General features: G+C 49.5%; 1 protein-coding gene and 1 long non-coding RNA gene across 2 annotated transcripts; both read left to right on the top strand.

Annotated features, from left to right (window-relative positions):
• Nucleotides 1–3,268: 3,268 nt before the first annotated feature.
• Nucleotides 3,269–7,638, top strand: Ocstamp (osteoclast stimulatory transmembrane protein). Its single transcript, XM_059258978.1, has 3 exons — nt 3,269–3,312; nt 5,158–6,157; nt 7,195–7,638. The coding sequence occupies exons 1-3, from the start codon at nt 3,269–3,271 to the stop codon at nt 7,636–7,638; spliced, it is 1,488 nt and encodes a 495-aa protein (XP_059114961.1).
• Nucleotides 7,639–13,534: 5,896 nt separating this feature from the next.
• Nucleotides 13,535–21,040, top strand: LOC131908739 (uncharacterized). Its single transcript, XR_009378655.1, has 4 exons — nt 13,535–13,817; nt 14,861–14,915; nt 20,384–20,510; nt 20,789–21,040. It is a non-coding gene; the product is annotated as an uncharacterized LOC131908739 (long non-coding RNA).
• The last annotated feature ends 307 nt before the right edge of the window (nt 21,041–21,347 follow it).

The following is a 21,347-nucleotide window of genomic DNA, read 5'->3' as shown; positions in this document are numbered from 1 at the left end:
CTATCTGTTTATCTTCACCATACAAATCCTTCTATCTATATTTCCTGCTGCTCGCACTCAAGAAAACTCTGGGGAGCTGTGGGGTTGGTGCGTAAACGCCCCACACCCCTGGTGTCTCCCTCTCTCTTTCTCTATTATTTCTCAAGCCTAGATTCCTCCTACTTATTCTTTCTGCCCCCCAGCCCCACCTATCCCTCTGCTGCCTAGCTATTGGCCATCCAGCTTTTTATTAGACCAATCAGGTGCCTTAGGCAGGCAAGGTAAAAACAAATGCAACACGTCTTTACATAGTTAAACAAGTGTTCTATTCCACAACAGGTCATACCGTAAACACCCCTCTCACCCCAGGCCCAACGCTGCATACTGTCGCTGGCTCTCCGCTTTCCACTCAGCCACCTTTCTGGCTTGTGAAGGAATATGACCTCAGGGCCCCACAGTCTGAGCTGGAAGCTCTGTCTCAGCTCCAGTGGTCACTGGCTCTGGCTGTCCTGAGCAGCACTGCCCACAGCACTTTCTGAGGTGATGGAGGTGGTCGCCATTTGCCCACCTAACATTTAGGCCACGCCATGAGTGATTCCCCTCGGTACTTACAGTTATGCAAAAAATAAATATAAATTATCCTGTCATGTTTTTGTATATTTCTTACATGCTAAGCAGGTTCATATCTGGGATATATTCAGTGGAACAAATATTTTATTAAAATGGATTTCAGGGCAGGCCCAATGGCCTAGCAGGTAAAGGAGCTTGCTGCCAAGCTTTCTGACCTAAGTTCAATCCTTAGGACCCACATGGTGGGAGGAGAGAACTAACTCTTCGGATTGATTGTCCTTGGAGACACACACACACACACACACACACACACACACACACACACACACACATTGATAAAACGGTTTTCGGGTTTTTTTTTATGTCTTTACTAGAAACTTCCTACAGCTCCTGCTGGCAGCTCCCATTCTGTTTCTGTTAGGTTGGCTGTGGTAAGATGTGTTGTGTGTCCACGTTCGTGTGAGTGCCAGAGACAACCCTCAGCAGCTGTCCCTCTGACCGCACTGAGCTTCAAGACACACTTCACCCAGGCTAGCCAGCCAGCCAGCTCCAGGAACCCCCTGTTTCCACCTCCCCAGGTTGGACTGTGAGTGCACGCCACCCCGCTGCCCGCGCCCCCCCCCCCCCCCCCCCCCCGGATTCCAGGGCTAGGACTCAGGTCCCCAGGCTTGCACAGAAAACACTTTACAGTTCGCACCATCTCCACAGCCTGCTGGGAAGGTTTTAGCCACCCGTGTGTCCTCAGCCATATGTACTGCAGCCCCCTCTCACCGCCATGCTGACAAGCACAGGGACACAGCACACTGTGGGGCTGTGAGGTGAGTGACCCTGGGGACAGCTGAAGACTCCCCACTTCCTCTTTGTCTCGTGGCTCTGATTCCGAGGAGATTCAATTCCCACTCCCAGCCCAGCCCTGTTGACCGTGGTGACTCAAGCCCTTCCGGATGCTGTGGGCCTTGAAGCCAGGCCAGACTTGCCTGAGTAGAGGTGACTATGCACACATACCAAAAGAACCCCAAAGTATCTCCTGCCCCTTGCTCCCTAGGCCTGTGCTCCATTCTCCTTCAGCCACCTGAGGCTTCCCCCAAATGGCCTCTGAGAGCTGGGCAAAGGCTGGCCGTGGTTTGTGGGATGCAGTCCCAAACTCTGATGAGACCCAAGCTAGGGGATAGGGATGGGGTGGGGGGCATGGAGGACGTTTGGCCTGAGCAGTCAAGTCTGAGCAGCCTGGATCCCACTCAGGCAAGGCTAGAATCCAGAGGGAAGGGTTTATGTCATGAACATTTATGTACTGCCTGCTGAATACTTCGTGTGCATTTCCAAGCTCACGGAGTAGGAGCTTTGTTTTCACATAGGGGAGGATGCCAAGACTTCAGAGAGGGGCAGCGTCTAGCTCCAGGTCACACAGCACAGTAGTGTGAAAGCCTGCATTTGATTTTGATCCGTTGCCTCTACGAAGAGGCCAGCTGATTAGCTCCTGCAGCCCACTAGACAGCAGAGGACCCAAGCCTCCTATAAGACTGACCAGTGTGTGTGTGTGTGTGTGTGTGTGTGTGTGTGTGTGTGTGTGTGTGCTCGCATGCACGCGTGCATGTGTGGTGTGTCTGCTCCCTCCCTCCCCCCTCTTGCCTTCCCTGTTTCCTACTATTTCCTTCTTTCCTGGATTTAAAACCTTGGTCATTTTGGCATCAAAGTGTGAGTGTCCCATTGAGATACCTGGTGCCTAGGCAACAGGATGTGAACTCTGAGAGAGTAGCAGCCCCATAAAGCCTGAGGATTGGCTGCTTCTGGGCTCTACTGTGTGCCAAGGCTTGTCTCGGGGCTGGATGGGGAGCTGGTGCCTGTGAAGGCTCCTGGCTTCCTGGAGGGGCTCATGGCCGGCCCTCTGAGGGTCTGGTGTCTCCTTCAATTATGTACTGTGTGAAGTCACTTCCCCTATCAGGCCTTAGCCTGTGGCCCAGCAGGATATCCTTATAAGGGAAGATGGCTGACTGTCAACGGTGTCCCTTGCAGGGTGGGGGGAATGACATCCCAGACGGAGAAGGCCTCTTGGGGACAGAGTCCTGGTGTAGACAGTGATGGTGACTGATACCGGGGAGAGCTCCCTGCATGCCAGGTGGGAATGAGCTTCTTGAATGGCCTGGAGTTACATTTCCTGGGCAATCACCATAGGGACATGTGCACCTATTGAGCACCTACTGTTTTCAATGCAGTCTGCATTTATTATTCCCTTTATGGCTGTACATGGTGGCTAAGAACAGCACAGTGTGGCCTTAGCAAAGGTCCCTGTGGGACTCGTGTGGATTTTTATCCCCAGAGTCAGGGATTGGATTCTCCTGGGGGGCTTAACCATGGGAGAAGGGACAGGGAAGTAGAGTGGAGTTCTTAGTCTGGTGTTACTGTTAATGAGCTGCATGGTTTCTCTGAACCTCAGTTTCTTCCTCTGTGAAATGGGCTAATTCTACCATCCTCAAGATCACAGGCGATGCTTGGAAAATATGTCTCCTCCCACCCCTGTCTGTTCCTGACTGCCTTTCAGGAGAGGATGAGGCAGCTGGCCCAGCCCCCAAGAGGTGGGCCTCTGAAGGGCAGGATGAGGCAGCCAGGAGGGTTTGTTTAAAGGGAAGAAGCAGAAGCGACCGGACTCTCCGGTCCCCACACTTCCTCTCGACCTGCCGTGGCTGCCACAGCAGCTGCCTGAACACAGCTCTCAAAGACCATGAGGGACAACAGAGGAGCCACGGAACACCTCCTCAGGTTGGGGTAGGTTTGGGGAGTGGGACACAAGGGACATGCAAGAAAAGTCAGCAGCTCCCCGCAATGGGCGTGAGCTCCGGTCTCAAGCCTTCCCCTCACCCGCTGGCTGTGACCGCCAATGAATCCTCACCTTTCTAGGCCTCGGGTTCCTCCTGGTGGAATGGAAATAATAGCAATGGCTGTAAGGCTGTGTGGGAACAGAATGAGGGGGTGTGCAGAGGATGCGGCTCAGAGAGAGAGTGTGTGTCACCCCTGCTGTTGGTAATGTCCTGCTGAGTACCTGACATGGCTTCCAGTTCTTAAAAGCATTTATGTTCCTCGATATTATTTCAGTTCCCTGTTCCAAAACTAACCATGCTGTGTGTAGAGTAGTGTGTAGTCCCAACCCCTCAGTGTTCTCAGGCACCAGGAAGGGGATACAGGTGTTGAAGACTCCTGGGTGTGCAGCAGTGACAAGCACCTGTAGGGGGCGCCCTCTGACGTGCAGCCCTGGAGGCCCTGGATGTCTAGCTCCATCCAGCAAGGACGGCAGTGAGAAGCCAAATGTCCATGTTTCATTTTGACCCCTGAATCCAGCTGTGGTGTGACCTCCTTCCTGCTGTCACTAGTGTGAGCACCGAGGAGTTCAGAGTTGGTGTGTCTCCAACGCTGAGCTCACGGTAATTGCTGAAGAAATATTCCCTGAGGGCCGGAGAGACAGCCCCACTCAGGGACGTGCCCGCTGCACAGGCTCGGGACCTGATTTCAATGCCCAGAACTCATGTGAGAACGCCTAGGTGTGAGAGAACACACCTGCGATCCCAGCGCTGGGAGGTGGAGACGGCTCCCAGGGGCTTGCTGGCCAGCCAGTTTAGATAAGCCAGTGAGAGACCCTGTCTCAGAAAAATGTGATGGGCCTGTGAGAAATCTCAGTCAGTGAAAGTGCCTGACACTAAGCTGGGAGACCCAAGTTCAATCCTTAAAACCCACGTAATGGAACGGGAGAAGCAGATCCTGGAAGTAAGTCATTCTGCAAGTTGTCCTCTGACTTCTACACGCATGCACACACATGCGCGCATGTGCACGCATGCACACACACACACTCACACGCATGCATGCACACACACACTCACAGAGGCATGCAATCACCCATACACACACGAGCACGTGTGTACACACACATGTGCACACCCACACATACACAGAGGCATGTGAGCACCTACACACAAAATTAAAATGTGATTTAAAAAATCGAGGTGCAGAATGAATGATGTTGACACGCATGTTGACATGCAGGCGCCAATTTACACAATAAATAAAAAAATAAAGAAATGTCATTTCAATGACTAATATAAGGCTGGTTGAACAGAAAAGGTCCCTAAGAGGCCGACTGCGCCACCTCCTTGTCTGTAAATGATGAGGGGACACTGAGATCTGTAAAGAAGAGTATGAATGGGACCACCAGTGAGCCCCGCCGACTGTGTTGGGGGGAGGGAGGGTGACATTGCCGCCCCTCATTCTCTCCTTTTACTGCATTCTCTCTTTCAGCCACGCTTCTCCTCCCTCCACTACTTACCCGCGGCTCTCAGAGCTCGCGATCATGGCCTCAGTCCAGACACCTAGCCCACATCCTCAAGTACTGCAGGGACCTTAGGCTGTTGACTGACAGCCCTGTAGACTTCTAGGGAAGGCTCTGATTGGCTCCGCTTGTGTTACGCCCACCCCCATGGACGGAATGCCTCTGATTGGTCTCTCTGGATAGTGTGCTTGTCCCTGTGGTTCTAAGAGTGGAGTCTATGAGCAGCCTGGCTGGTGGGACAGACGACACCCGCACCCTCCTGACACGGGGCTCCCCTGTTTCCTTGTGTGCAGGTGGAAGTTCTGGCGCTTGGGAATCTGCAAGGCACTTGTCCCACTGCAGAGGGCCTGGAAAGCCTTCTCCCAGCCTGTCCCAGCCAGCTGCGGTGACCTGCTGATTCAGCTGCTCCTGTGTGTTTCCCTGGCCAGTGTCACGGCAGGCCTGGTTCATCACTGGCTGATCTCTTCACAGCTTTATCCTCGGGGACCCCCTGCCCTGGTGACCACTGTCTGTGGTCTCCTAGTCTTCCTGAGCCTGGCCCTGGTGCCCCCCATACGCTGCCTATTTGCACTCAGCGTGCCTACCCTGGGCTCTGAGCAGGGCCGCCGGCTGCTCCTGTCCTACAGTGTAGCCAACCTGGCTGTCGCTGTGGTGCCAAATGTCTTAGCCAATGTGGGTGCCGCTGGGCGAGTGCTGAGCTGTGTTACTAAGGGCTCGTTGGAGAGTCTGCTTAACACCACTTACCAGCTGCGCCTGGCATCCCAGGCACTGGGCTCAGTCGGCCATGCCGGTGGCCGGAGCCTGGCGTTTGAGGCACAGGGCAACGGTTCAGTCTTCCGCCTTCACATGCGCATGGTCACTCAGCAGATCCTGGAGGACTTCTCTGGCCTGGAGTTCCTGGCTCAGGCAGCCCTGGGGATTCAGCGGCTAGTCACCGGGCTGTTTATGCTGGGCCTCCTGGGCGAGTCTGCCTGGTACCTTCACCGCTACCTCACTGACCTGCGCTTCGACAATATCTATGCCACTCGGCAGCTGGTTCGGCAGCTGGCCCAGGCTGGTGCCACACATCTGCTGGCCTCTCCACCTCCCTGGCTGCTCCAAGCCGCCCAGCCAAAGCTGTCGCACGAGGAATTGCTGAGCTGTCCCCTAAGGCTGGGACAACTGACACTGCTCCTAGTAGCTACGGCTGTGACAGTGGCCACAGACTATGGGGCCTTCCTCCTGGCGCAGGCAGCTGTGGCCTGGGCTCAGAAGTTGCCCACTGTCCCCATCACACTCACGGTGAAGTATGACGTAAGTGCACAGTGCACGGAGGGGAATGTTCTCGGAATTATTCAGGCGGGAGGGGTCTGTTCGTTTCTCTCTGAGTCATCATCCTTGGATACTCCTAGGTGTCAGAGCCATGACACGGAGACATGGGGAAGAGGGAAGCAGAGACTAAAACACAGGGAGGGGCCAGGGCAGGCTACAGCCCTCAGGTACACACACACACACACACACACACACACACACACACACACACACGTGACTGCTTCCTCCAGCTGGGCCCGCCTCCCTTCTCACCTCCTTCCAACAAGGCCTTTGTGTTGTAGACCCATCAAAGAATCGAATCATTGATTGGTACTGAGCCCCATGATCTGATCCTCCCTGAAAACACCTTCACAGACACACCCACTCTGTACCTTGCAGACAATCCTATCAGACTGACTAGACCATCACAACACCCAAAGCATTGATGGGTGGGGCTGTTTGTTTGTTTGTTTGTTTTTTAAAGACAGAGTTTCGCTACGCGGTGGTGGCGCATGCCTTTAGTCCCAGCACTCGGGAGGCAGAGGCAGGTGGATCTCTGTGAGTTCGAGGCCAGCCTGGTCTACAAAGCGAGTTTCAGGATAGGCTCCAAAGCTACACAGAAAAACCTTGTCTCCAAAAAAAAAGAAAAAAAAAAAAAAAAAAAAAGACAGGGTTTCACTATAAATAGTAAGTGACCTGCAATTCAGTAATGTAGAACAGGCTGGTCTTGAACTCTCAGAGATCCACCTGCCTCTACCTCCTGAGTGCTGAGATTAAAAGCATGCACCACTGCTCCCGATATACCCAGTGACTGGGTGGAACCCAGGGCTTCCTACATGCTAGTCATTGATACACCCCAGCTTTAGTTTTCTCTAAAATACTTGGCTCAAAGGTAGTAAGAATAACAGAGGTAGCATTTGTGTGGCTCCGGTTTTGTGGCTACCGAGTCACAGTTGCCCCTCTCTCAACCCATTCTGTAGGTGGCAGGGATAGGGAACGGCCTGAGGGCACCTCTGACTCGATCCTTTTCTGTTTTGAAGGCCTCCTATAAACTCCTAGATTTCATCCACTTCGTCCTCAACCAGCCTCCGGTGGAGAGCGTGTTTGCCTCGGCACAGCGCTCATTTCAGTGGGAGCTGTACTCACTGCCCCACGACTGCCACCTGCCTCGGGCTCAGCCGCCCCGAGTCACTGCCGCGCTGGCTGCGGGCGCCCTGCAGCTGCTGGCCGGTGCCACCTTAGTGCTGCAGGCCTACGCTTGGCGCCTGCGGCACGCCATCGCCGCTTCCTTCTTCCCGGCCCAGGAAGCCAGGAGGGTTAGCCACTTGAAGGACCGACTCCAGAGGAGACACGACCGGAGTGACCGCCTGGACAGACAGGCCTGCACCATGGGCACCTGGGAACCCAGGGAACCCGTGCAGGGGACGAGAGCTCCGGAGTCACAGGGACCTCAGTCGCTTGGCCCCTCTTTGGCCTCCGTGTGACCTTGGGTAGGTCACTGCACGTCTCGGAGCCTCGCTTTCCGTATCTACATAATGAACGTGCATGGCAACAGTGATCTGCTTTTCACGTGGGATGTGCTGAAATCATGGCGAGTGAAAGGCCTGGAAGAGTAAGGAAGGCGCCTGCGCAGTAAAGAGGCTGGGAAGGCTGGGAGGACCAGGACAGCTCAGTTCCTTCCCACTAGATGGAGATTGCCCTGGTAACATCAATGTGGAGATTCTGCCTGTGGATTTACCTCAGCACTCCTCTGACTTAGAAACCTCTGAATCCTCAGAATTTACAGTAATCGAAAAGTCTGAGTTTATAAATGAGTATATTTATTAAATATAAGAGTAAATAGTTTTGCTGTTTCCTGTTCCTTCGGGGCCTTTCTGTCTAGACTTACCAAGTTTAGTAAATAAAAATACAAGATGCTCTGTGGTGATATGTAGTGTACCCTAGTAAAATATGCCTGAAGATCAGAGAACAGAACAAGCCACTAGATTAAACATAGATGCCAGGCAGTGGTGGCACACGCCTTTAATCCCAGTACTTGGGAGTCACACATCTTTAATGCCAGCACTAAGAAGGAAGTGATATGGCTGGGCGGAGAAAGGTATATAAGGTGTGAGGAGACAGGAACTAAAGGCTTTTCCGCTGGACCCCTTTTGGCTGAGGACTTAGAGATATTCATTCAGAGGATTTGTGGAGTTGGTGAGGTGAGACATGGCAGTGACTTGTTCCTTTGTCTCTCTGATCTCTCAGCATTTACCCCAATATCTAGCTCTGGGTTTATTATTTTAAGACCCATTAGGAATTTGTTCAACAATGCTCAATTTTGAATTTCAGAAAAGGAACACATTTGTTTAGTATCCGGTGACACGTGGCTATGAACCTGGCCTCTGGTTAGCCATGCATGCATGGCCTTGAGTTCCCCATAGTAGAATAATAATAAAATGACAAATTTCAAGTGAGAATCAAGTGTTCTGAGTTGGCTCTGTGGAGAGGGAGGATATGAGAAAAGCAGGATGGGAAACGTAAGGAGAAGTAGCCCCAAAGCCTGTATATTGTAAAAACACGAGGCTCATATCTATTTTCACAGCATCAGTACCATAATAAACACACAAGGCCACATCACTATGACTGTGGCTACAACAGACTCTTTAGCATCTGCAGTGATCTGACAGAGAATGGCCCCATAGGCCCATATATTTGAATGTTTGGTCCCCAGTTGGTGGAACTGTTTGGGAAGGATTAGGAGGTGTGGCCTTGTTGAAGGAGGTGTGTTGCTGGGAGTGGACTTTAAGGTATCAAAAGACTCAGACTATTCCCTGTTAGCTCTCTCTGCTTCATGCTTGTAGATAAAGCTGTGAGCTCTCAGCTACTGCTCCAGCACCATGCCTGCCTGCCTGCTGCCGTGCTCCCCGTCATGACGGTCATGAACCCTAACCCTTTGGAAATTTAAGTCCCAAATGAACTTTTTCTTCTATAAATTGCCTTGGTCAAGGTGTTTTATCACAGCAATAGGAAAGTAACTATGGTGGCATCATTTCTTTTCTTTGTTTATTTTGTCTTGGGATAGGGTCTCATGTAACCCAGGCTGCCCTCAAACTCACCATGCAGGCAAGGATAACCTTGAACTTCTTGATCCTCCTGCTTCTACCTCCCACATGCTAGAATTACAGCTAGCCCAGAATACAGAGCAGAGGAAAGGAGAGCCAGCCTCAATCAAGGGGAAGGGAAAGACCAAGGCCAGAGGCTGTCTCCTGACCTCCACATGCGTGCTGTGCCCTGCATCTTCCCAGAGGTGTGCATAAGATCATGTGTGTGCATGTGCGCACATACATACATACATACACAAACTGTGCACACAGGGAAAAGAAAAGAGAAGGAAGGAAGGAGGTAAGGAAGAAAGGGGGAAAGTTTAGATATTTTCCTTTCAGGTATAGACTCAGATTATTATATTTAATATAATTTCTCTGAATTAAGTACATCCAGTAGTATTAAAAATGAAAAGGAGAATAAGTTCAGACTAGATAAACAGATTTGTGGTTGCCAGTCTGAGATCCACTGGACAACTGAGCTGGGAAAGAGCGATTGAGGGTGCCTTTCACTGGCCACTAACCTATCCATGGAGGCCTTCCCACAGGAATCCCTGAAGACCCGCCTCCTGACACCATTAATTGAGAAGCTAGGATATCTGAATTTGGGGCACACAGACCAGTCACCTCAGGGGCCTTACAATATCTAGACAGTCCTGTGGGAAGCAGAGGGACATTTTGGGACAACATGAGCTCTATTCCAAACTCTCGCAAGGTGGAAGAATTAACCAACTCCCCTGAGGTTGACCTCTGCCCTCCAAATGTTTACTATGGCACGTGTGTGTGTGTGTGTGTGTGTGTGTGTTTTTGTGTGTGTGTGTGTGTGTGTGTGTGTGTGCGCACACACACACGGTAAATAAATGCATTGCATTCCTGAACTCACAGCAGTTGTGGTTGCCTATACAAAATATATCCTGGAATGGACTGGGGAGGGGCACACAAGGCCTCCCTCCTAGTGGAGGAGGAGCTATTAGCAGCCAATGGCTACTGGGGCGGGGGAGATCTTCTTCTTCAGGGGTGTGGCTCCTGGGGGATGCCCACACTCCAGAGGATGGCCCCACACCGTGCTCTTACTGGCAGCACTAATTGGGTTTGTAATACATTGTATATACCCAAGAAATTCCCGCAGATTAAATCAGAATATCATAACAAGTAAATAAATGGACTACAGCAGGACTGGGCACAGACATCCCGAATGTCGACTGGATGAATAAGTGGGTGTGGTGAATGGAGACTTGCCTTCCTCCTAACATAGAACCTCTCACACAGGCTCTGGCTCCTGTCTTAGCAAATCTGAAGTGTAGACTGACTCACAGGGGCTCCTTGTTTGCCGGTAACAGAAAGTATCTCTGAGTGACTGAAAAGTCAAGCTGTAGGTGTTGGGAAGGTCCAGAATCTGCAGAGTCCTGGAGATCCGTGAACAGGGATCACGGGCAGGCTTTACAGCATCCATGCCAGAATGAATCAGTTTCCCACTCTGCTCAGGGTTTAAGTTCAGATTCATGACATGCTTGGCTAGGAAAAAGACAGGCCATCACTTTTTAGATGATCTTGACAGTTTTACAGGTCGGGTAAAGCTCTGTCTACTGGGTTCTTCTCATACAATGGAAATCGGCATTCTTGAGTAAAGGTTGGGGTAGTCCTCAATGGACAAGTATTATCAGAACAAGGTGCCAGTTTCATGTGGCTAGGAAAAAAAAAATCCCCACAAATTACTTGACCCACATTAACGGCAGCTGGGTAAATTGTCTGAAGTATCAGGAAGAACCAGAGCCTTCCTCGGGCTCATTGTCATCAGGCCTTCCTGACTGAGACCCTTAAGCTACTGAGACTTCACACAGAGGCCTTCCTAGCCAATGAAGTTCATGAGGAGCCTCCCAGGAAAGTTGGCAGGGGAGTCTTCTGCCATCTAGTGGTCACTGTGGGAAACTGCATCACTCCATCACTGTTCAGTTCCTAATCCCCGGGAGGCAGAGACAAGCGATCCTAAATTGAAACTCTGGCTCAAAATTAAAACACAACATTTTGGGAATGTTGCTACATACCTTTATACACAAGTTCAATTATTTCTTTAAGTTCTCTTGAATTGTTAGATAAAAGGCATGTGACCTCCAATTTGGGTGCAGAATGTGTTCCAGAAATGTGACAGGAAGGACCACACTACTCAACCTGACAAGGAGCGTTTTCCCAGTTCTCTGACCAAATTGATTTCTTTTTATCCTTACCGAGCTAGTTTGCCAATGTAGTTTTGTATGTAATTTTAAAAATATTTTTTCACTTCTTTGACCTATAGTGTGATTGGCCATTATATATACATTTACATGTATATTATATACACACACACATATATATGGCTAATTTCTAATTCATTTCCAAATCTTCTAATTAATTTTCTTGTTCATACCTTACTCCGCCTTTTAAAAATAATTAAGATACTAATTTTAAACGGTTTCTAAAAGCATTTTAATAAATTGACACATTTTTACATTTACTACAAGTAGACACAAACAGTATTTCTCCCATACATTTGCTTTTGAAATCCATCTTTCCCCAAAGACATTCTGGTTTTTTTTTTTCTAAAAAATCTTTATTTATTTGCTTGGTATGTATATGTGTGCACAGGGCCAGGGCACACCTGTGGAGGTCAGAGGACAGCTTTCAGGAGCTGGTTCTCTCCTTCCACCATGTGGGTCCCTAGGATCTAACTGAGGTCATCAGGCTTGTTGGCAAGTGCCTTTACCCACTGCACCATCTCCAAGGTCCACCATGTTATTTATTGCTCCATAACAAACTACCCTCAAAACTTGGTGACTTAAAATGACGGCATTGGTTATTTCATTTTTGCTATACGTTTACTGGTATTACCTGTATGGTTCTGCTTCACATAATTCTCTATGCAGCTGAGGCCGCCCAAGGACTTGACTGCGTACAGTGCTCAAGACAGCTCACTCCTTGAGTCTGAAGTTGTGACAAGGATGCCTGGAAGGTGAGACATGCTGGGTTGCTGGGAAGAATTCACCTGTTTCTCCACATTGCCTCTCTGCTTCTTTTGATTTCTGCTTGGTCTCTGGTAACTAGGTAATTTAAAGTCTTGCACAGGCTCTAGGAACACTGAAGACAAACCTGACTGCCTGGATGTCATAGGTTGGTTTTTTAAAACCGGTGTTGTCCCTTCTGATATCCCCTTTGTTTAAAATAACGACACAGCCACATTCAATGTGGGAGCCAATATACAAGCATCCCTGGAAGTCTAGCTCACTCTCAGCCTCCGAACCTCGGTGTTCCTTTTGGTATTAATGATAACAGATAACTGTGTCAGCAACCTCCAGACCCTCCAGTGAGGAAAACATATTACATAGCTTTACTCTTTTAATATGTATACGTGTATACAATTTGTCCCCAATGGACGAAGGTCTAGTTTCTACATTTCTTGCATTATATATAATTGGTGCTGTTAAACTATATCGTTAAGGGACTGGAGAGATGGCTCAGTGGTTAAGAGCACTGATGGCTCTTCCAGAGGACCAGACTTTAATTTCCAGCACCTACATGGTACCCTCTTCTGGCCTCCTCAAGCACCGGTCATGACACACAAGTGATGGAGAGACATACATGCAGGCAACATACCCATACATATAAAAAAAACAGTTGAAAAAAGTATACTGGTAAGATATTTTGTCTTAATTATTGTGATTTCCCCTTCTGTAAAACTGGCAGAAAAGTATGCACCTGTTGATAAACTCAGACAGCTAGGAGTAAGCCGTACAGCTATTTTTTTTTTTTTTTTTTTTTTTTTTTTTTTTTTTTTTTTTGGTTTTTCGAGACAGGGTTTCTCTGTGTAGCTTTGCGCCTTTCCTGGGACTCACTTGGTAGCCCAGGCTGGCCTCGAACTCACAGAGATCCGCCTGGCTCTGCCTCCCGAGTGCTGGGATTAAAGGCGTGCGCCACCACCGCCCGGCCCGTACAGCTATTATTTTAAGATATTTAGAGACGGTTTGATTAATCTTTAATTATTAGGTGTTTTCTGTAATTTTGGGAAGCTCGCCATTATTTTTTCATTCTGAGAGAACTCTTTAATCATTATTGTTTTCTTAATACACTGGAATTTCTTTCCAGGTCTGCAATTTTTCTTATTCACAGTTCCTTTTGTACTACGTTTCACAGCCCATTGATTAAACCCAAGCGACTGAGAGGAAATCGGCTGGGCGGAGGCCGCAGCACCTTGTGGGAAATGTAGTCCTCGACAGACTGCAGGAGCCTTTCTCCAAACCGTGGGAATGGCGGTACCGAGGCTCTGCGCATGCGCCGTCTCCTAACCTCGATGGACGCGCTTTCGGTTCTCCGAGCTCTTCTAGGCGAGGCTCCCAGTGCTCCTAGGGTTCTTCGGGGCCTCCTGGGAACTGTAAGAGGAGCGAGGATTCCCGGGAGCCACAGAAAGACCGGGTAGCGAGCTCGGGGCAGGATCGGAGGGACCGGAGCCCACCCGGGGCCGCAGAGGCTCGCAGGTGTCCAGCGGCCGGGCGAGGCCACCGGATGTCACCGGGCTGCAGGCCTCCGGGCGGGCATCCTGGGAAGGAGAGGTGTGTGTGTGCGTGCAAAAACAGGATCGCAGTAAGTCCTGCGGATGCCCTTGGACCAGTAAATCTTCAAGGGAATGAGCAGGTCCATATTAGGCAGAATGGCGTTTCATTGGAGGGTCTGTCGTTTGGAGGGAAGGGATGCCAGCCATGACTGAGGACAGGGTCTCTCCACCACTTCGAACAAACACATGTCGTTTCTGTTTTTGTTTTTGGTTTTTGGTTTTTCAAGACAGGGTTTCTCTGTAGCTTTGGAGCCTGTCCTGGACTAGCCGTGTAGACCAGGCTGGCCTCGAACTCACAGAGATCCACCTGCCTCTGCCTCCCGAGTGCTGGGATTACAGGTGTGTGCCACCACCGCCCGCATGTCGTTTCTTAGAGTACCCATTCTGTTTCTCCTGAGTTGCTCAAACCACGCCCATCCCCAGGGTTTATTGATTCCCTTCATATAGAATGACACAGTGTACTTACAGAGAAGGTTTGGGAGATATTAAAACTTCTTTTCAAATGAGCAAGGCAGCTGTTAGGTAGTTTGCTGATGACAGAGTCAAGAATTTAATTCTGGTCTGTTGATTGCCACGTCAGGCCTTTGTCCTCTACTACATTTAAGCAGAGGCCTCTCGTGAAACTGCAGTTAAGGTCAGGGGAGGGGAGCCGAGTGGTGATCATCTTCAAACCCTCGCTCCTTCTGTCTGGGTTTTCTGATTTCATCTGCTGAACGCATCAGTAGGAAAATAGGTAATTGATGCCAAAAATTAATTAATATCTTAATCTTAGTGTTGCTTTCTTGCTGGAACGCTCGTAAGTGTTGTTTGTTTTTTTTTAAGGAGGCTTAAGTAAGACAATAATTCACTTTAACACCTTTATTTCCATTCACACAGTAAGAAAAGTTCTGACTGGTCCATTCAGAGCTACTAGTGGGCATTCCCTCAAGCAGTTGCTTCCTGTACAATACTGGTCAAAGGGTCCTTTCCTTCCATGGTGTGTCTGTGAGTCACTAAGAGCTGTCAGTCTGCTGATTCTATTCCCCATTCTTCCTCACCCAGCCCTTCGATCACCATCCCTGGCCCTTGAGAGTACCTGAAAATGGACAGTTTCCAGGTAAGTCACTGAGAGAGTCACTTCTCATCTTGGGCAGCGGCTTGTTATAGATTTGCAGTATATACACTCAGATAAAATGATAAGAATATATAAAATTCAACATCAAGGAAAATAAGGGAATCAGATCAATACCAGAAAAATGAACCTCAATAAACAGAAATTATTTCGGGGCATGGTGGTGCATGACTTTAATCCTAGCACTTGGGAGGCAGAGGTGGGTGGATCTCTGAGTTCCAGACCAGCCTGGTCTATAGAGTTCCAGAACAGCTAGGGATACATAGAGAAAACATGTCTTGAAAAATAAAGAGAAGTTATACATCCCTGTATGTTTATTCAGGTTGTACAAGAAAGACCCAAGTGATAGGAAATAGGCTGTTACCATGGTTTTTTGTCATTTGTTTATAAACATGTTTTTAGAGAATCTTTGAGCAGAGGATGCCAAGTCAGCTTTACCAACAACAGCTGTGGGTTTCCTGTGATTTACACCTTGGCAAGGCCTCATAATTACAGATGTCTCTAGTCTGTTGTCAGGGGCATAGACAGCCTTCTGCTCACTCTCCTTGGTGTGGTGATAAACCTAGAATAAATGGGTTGCATGTGCCTCAAATGATGCCCTGTTACTATTTCTTTTTAGTAGTTTTTTTTTCTTTTTTTTGGGGGGGGGGGGCGGGCGGGGAGGGAGAGAGAGAAAGATACTTACTATAAAGCCCAGACGGGCCTCAAACTGATAATTCTCCTGCGGCCTCCTGAGTGCTTCAGCTCTACTTTTAAAACAGGTATCCAGGACTCAATTTGACTTTCGACCTGTGGTAAAACTATTTCACTTACTTGTCTATTGTCAACTCACTCCATGCCTGACCCCTGTTGTGATCAGAATTAGTGATCAGATCTCACATTTTCAAACCCAATAGCATTTCCACTCTGCTTCACCAAACTCTGTTGCACTTGGCAGTGTGACCATCCCTTCCTCAGATGCTCTTCTGACCGTTTCTAGCCTTCACACGACTCTCTTTTCCTCTCATTTAGAGTTTTCACTTGCAGCCGTTTGAGCTCTGAAATCTCCTTCCTCCAAGAATCTCAGTGTGGGATTTTTGCTGTTCTTCTCTGCAAGGGTCTTCGAAAGGCACCTGGAGTCCTGCTGTGCAGAAAAGAAATGATGTTGACATCTGTCTGCTCAGTGTGCTTCTTCCTCATCGGTCCCTGCCAATGTCACTAATCCTTCAGTTACACAGGCTCAAAAGAAAATGAGACACAAAGCCAGATGTGGCAGCTTATGCGTGTGATCCCAGCACTCAGGAAGCTAACGCAGGAGAGTTGCTATGGATTGAGGCCAGCCTGAGCTACAGTGTGAAACTGTCTCAAATGGGGGTAGGGGGCGGCGGGGGGGGGCGGGGGGGGGGCGGCGGGAGGGCGGGGGATGAGTATGTGTTAAGTCTCCTGTTCCTTACTTCTAGTCACAGGCAGTTGCCTTTCTAAGGTCTCATGAGTATCAGTTCTCTGGCCCTACTTCCTCTCCCTCAACTCCTGTCTTCAGAATTATCATGATAGGCTTTTCAATGGTCTGCCCACCTTTCTCAAGTGTGTGGTTTGCACTTGTCTTGCTAGCAATACCCATCTAATGTCTCAATGCCCGAGCTGCCCCAGCAGGTCCACACTACTTACAGGATAAAAGTTCAGCATCCTACGTTTGACTTAGCAAGGCCAGTTTTCTACTTTTCTTTAGTCCCTGCCACTCCAGACCTTTCATTTAACAGCTGTGTGTCAATCATGTTATGTACCAAGCACTGTGTATCGACCATATTGTTATGTATCAAACACTGCACCAAATGCTGTACCTGTAGTTTGGCAAAAGCTAACACCTCTGCCCTTGTGGAGCTCAAGCTGGTGGAGGAGTGGCTTTCCTGTGATTGACACCTAGGCAAGGTTCAGCTTATAATAAACAGATTTGCCGTTGGTATGACCAGGACATTAGAAAGTTAGGTGAGACCTGGGGCACCTCTTCTCTGTAAGGATGTTCCACACACTGTGGGACATACCACACACCTACCATCCCTTGCCCTGTGTTCCTTTACCAGAAGCCAGTTACATCCCACTGAACTGCAACAGCCAGACATTTGTGCAGAGCTGTGTACTGTGCCCCGGGAAGCAGGTTTCAGCCATGTTGAGCCCCAGTGCAGAAGGGTAGTATTGTGCCTCTAGTTTCCAGATCATGCACCAGATTTTACTTTGAACCGGTCCCCTCCTATTTTAATGATCCTTCGTTCTTCATGTTGTTTGAGACCAGGGACAGCTGGTGTAGAACTCATTCCTGTCCCTTCCCTCTGTCCTCCAGGCTGTGCGTTCATGGAGCAGAGCCGCTGTCTCCATTTCTGCGTCCGTGTAGGGTCTGCACATCACCTGTGGGGCTCCCTCCATGTGAAAGTGGGGGCCGTGGCCACGCCTCTCTCTCTGCCTCTCTACCCCAGTGCTCCTTGCAGCGAGGTTTCTCGTTTTCTTTTTGGCTTTCCTTTGTTTTCTTCCCAGAGTGCATAAGGTTGACCTGAGTCACCAGAGTATGTTTTTTGTCTTTTGTTATGACACCATTCAGTCTCTCCCACTGGGAGCATCTCTTCTGCGGTGGGCTGTATGCTGTGAAGGGCAGCTGAGTCTGTCTGTGTGGCAGAGGACTCACGAGTCAGCTCTCCTCATCCGTCTCTCACTGGCCTTTTCCTTCTACCATCCTTTGCAGTCACCCTTTGTGGTTATCAGGAGCGTATGTATTCACCATCTTGCCTAGGCTATAATGGAAATTATAAAGTATTGTTTATTACCAGGGAGCTCATTTTGGAGGGAGTGATTCATAGAGACTCTTTAATATGGGTAGTAAACTTACCTCTGGGAGAGAGGTACGCCATCCTGAAGGAGAGATGCCGTGCTGCGTATGTGCAGATGTGTGGCAAGATGAGGAAAAGGCTCAGTGACCCACAATAGCTATGCGTGAGGTGGAGCGTGTAGCAGGCCTCGTGCTCAGGGAGCACGTGGGCTTCTGCAGAGCTGGGGCATGCCCAAGTCTTGCCACTGCATTTCAAAATGAATTCAGACAAGTGTAACTACCAACAAGTCACAGACAGTTTTTCTACACACGTCCCAGCTTCCCTTGGCCTGTCAGTACCAAAGTGCAGTGATCAGGACCAGGAATAACTGTCGATCCAGTCCTGGTACTGTACAGACAGCAGCGTAGACCGGACTGTCTTCAGTTCAGGGGTCCAGGGTTACATTCGGTTGTCATGTCTGTTAGCATTCACACCTGGCCTGCCCAGCGTCCTGACGTCATCCTACGTTCCTGTTCCCTTTAAGAAGGGACTCCTCCCCCTTGGCTCTCTCTCTCTTCCCCCTCTCCATGAGGTAGTACCCCCCTGTTCCCCCCCCCTTTCTCTCTCTCTTTCCCTCTCCCTTCTCTCTTACCTTCACCAAACAAAACTCTCCACTGCACACTGTCTGCGTGGCGTCTCTGTCTCTCCCCCGCCATGGGTCACCTTAGCTCCACCCACCAAGGCCTCTCGAGTGCTGTACCATAACAGGTCTCCATGGCCTCTTGCAGTCTGGGATGGTCCTTGTCTCTCATGACCTTTCAGTGGCCGGTTACCCTGTGGAGCACATCCTGACTGTCCCTTGTCCTTACCTGGGACTCCTCTGTTTTGTCACTGCACTCTCGACTTGTCCAGCCAGGTGGCTGCTGTCTGTCTTATTTGTAGTCCCCCCCCCCATATCCTGTTTATTTCACCTACTCGGGTTGGTGGTGGTGATGGGCACATTGCTGCAGGGCTGAGTCAGCCCTGTGTGCTGAATGAAATCTGTGTAGGGAAATGCCTTTGCCCTCTCCTCTGCCCTTCCCCACCCCGTTGTTCTCTCTCTGTCGTCCTCCTGAAGGTGACAAGTTACTCATTCCTGGTTGGCCCTTTCTGTGTGTGTCTTCTCTCATCTCTTCCTTTCTTACATGACCTTACCCTGTGGAGATCATTGCTCCTTTTCCCCCTTCACAGTGCGACCTAGAGCTCATTCCAGGTCAGTCTAGAGACTTCCTCGTTTGCTCTCAGATACTGTCTCCCTTTACCATTCTCTCTCCTTTGAGCCAAAACCAAATGTCCACTTGCCAGGATAGCTGTCTTTACCCCTTCTCTCTACAAATTCGTTGAGCTCAGCTTTGCAGGTTGTCGCCTTAGCTTCCTGTGCTGGGGAGTGGGTGGGGGTGTTTATTGCTGGCTTCCTACATTGGCATATGATGTTGGCATGTGCCCAGCTCTGGTGGTGCCATACAGCCTGCTCATAATGTCCCCAGCCCACATGCGGTCAGTCCCTCTTGGTCCTCAGTGGAGTGCTTTGATCTCACCCCCCCCCCCCATGCTCCTGTAGAAGGCCATCCTGGTTTTCTCCCCCTTTGCTTGGACCTGTTAGCCATTTCCCCTGTTTTCAGGTATGGAACAGCAAACTTCTTCCAGGAGAGCAGATAGTACTGTTTACAGTTTTGCTTGGGTACAGTCTCTTTTAGCTCTGAGTGCAACAGTTGCTGCGTGAAAATGTCATGGGCGAAGTGTGAACCAGGCACAGGCAGATTCAGCGGCTGTGGCTGGGTTTGGCCGCTAGGCAATGGCGTGCCATCACCCAGGCGCTGTAGTGTTGCTTCTAGAGTGTACACGGGGCCTGCTGCTCTGGTGTTTACAAACACCTCTGTGACAGATTTGCGTGTTTCACACTAGTGGTCTCCAGAGTGGGGACAAGGAGCACCCCAGCAGCCCCTGTACTTCTGTTCATATTGACATCCTGACCAGGAGCATGGGAAAACAACAGATCGTTAATGGTATTGATATGGTTATCGGTACTAACATGTTGCTTAACCTAGAGTTACATTATGATTTCCAGGTAAACACATGGGTCATTTGTACTTCAGGAGTGCTTTACTGATGGGTTGCGGTAGCAACAACTCGATGACTGATTTTAGGGGAGGGTGCTTGTGTGCTCTGCCCCTGTGGGTCTCTCCCTGCAACACTAGCTCCCTGACTGTCATGTCTGTGGCTTGCCTCAGTGTATTTCTCAAGGAACACACTGTGGCAAGACACACCTTACGTGCGGACTAAAACGATCATCTCCCAGAAGTCTGATGGCACAAAACAGGGCCGTTTGTGGTCCCCTTTGTCTGGCATATGTGTTCCTGCCTGAAGTGCGGTGTCTGCTTGTGTCACTTGTCATGCTGGGCACTCCTGGAGAGCAAGAGCCATATTGCACATGAGCCAGTAATCTGGGAATTCCAGGGCACAATATAAACTCTACACATTTAAAAATCTCATTCATAAATAGTGATTTCTATTCTCCCATGAAGTATCTCTCCATAGCCTAACATTGGCCATGGCAGTGCCCTCCTGATCTTTGATAGTCCCACAGATTTTCTGTTGCTCAGTTCTAATTATCTCAGATGAAACATGTTCTTTCAGAGGTCAGTTTCCTTCACGGATTTGACCGTGGACTTCACCCATGAGGAGTGGCAATATCTGGGCCCTGCACAGCGCCTCCTGTACAGGGACGTGATGCTGGAGAACTACAGGAACCTCCTCTTAGTGGGTGAGTGCTGTCTCCACATGGCACCCCAGGGCTAGCCTTTCTTCTGTGTCACAAGAACATGGGCAAATATTAGAATTGAAATCTCTCTCCTTGAATAACAAGGGAGAAAGATGATAGTTTGCATGTACATGCATGTGCACGCATGTACCTGCCCTTCACTAATTTGTACCGGCCTCATTGAGCTGTTGTTGGGCATCTCTGTTGCTCAGTTTCCCCATCCGTAAGTCCTTGAAGTCCACAGAGCTTGGTCCAAGTTCCATACTATTTCTCATTAACAGGGTTTCGTGTTAGCAAACCAGATGTGATCTTAAAATTGGAGCAAGGAAAAGAGCCTTGGATAGTGGAAGAATCGCCAAGTCAGAACCATGCAGGCAAGTGTGATGACCGAGCAGGTAAAAACAAAAGAATTCGAGTCCCAGGCTGATCAGTGATCACAGCTGGCCCCTGTATGATCCTTTGTCTAGAATCTTCTAGGACCTGTGCTGTATATACCTAAATGTTCTTCCCAAATAAATGTATTCATATAAAAACGTTTGGCTTTATGCTCTCTGTCCACAGAACCCACCCCTCAGCACACACTGACGTCCTCCACCCCCCCCATGCCCACCAGAGTGCCCCGCCTCCTTGCAGTCTACCTCCACTCACCTCCACTCGTGCCTCCCATTATCCATTGCATGTGTACAAACTCCAAGGTTCTCAAGTCACTGGGAACATCCCCAGGTCACCCTTCCTCCTGGGGACTTTGGACACTGGCTTCCTGAGGTCTGCTTCACCTGGTCTCTGCCTGGTGCCCACCAGATCCTTGTCCACGTCACCCTGTCAGCCATCCTTCCAGGG

Source organism: Peromyscus eremicus, chromosome 4 (genome assembly GCF_949786415.1).
Source record: "Peromyscus eremicus chromosome 4, PerEre_H2_v1, whole genome shotgun sequence".
Taxonomy (NCBI): domain Eukaryota; kingdom Metazoa; phylum Chordata; class Mammalia; order Rodentia; family Cricetidae; genus Peromyscus; species Peromyscus eremicus.
The sequence above is the reverse complement of the archived record's forward strand: the minus strand, read 5'-3'. Positions and strand labels throughout refer to the sequence as shown.

Coding starts and splice junctions, on each gene's coding strand:
- Ocstamp (XM_059258978.1), top strand. CDS start 3,269: ATGAGGGACAACAGAGGAGCCACGGAACACCTCCTCAGGTTGGG. Junction 3,313..5,157: donor GAACACCTCCTCAGGTTGGG/GTAGGTTTGGGG, acceptor CCTTGTGTGCAG/GTGGAAGTTCTGGCGCTTGG. Junction 6,158..7,194: donor CACTCACGGTGAAGTATGAC/GTAAGTGCACAG, acceptor TCTGTTTTGAAG/GCCTCCTATAAACTCCTAGA.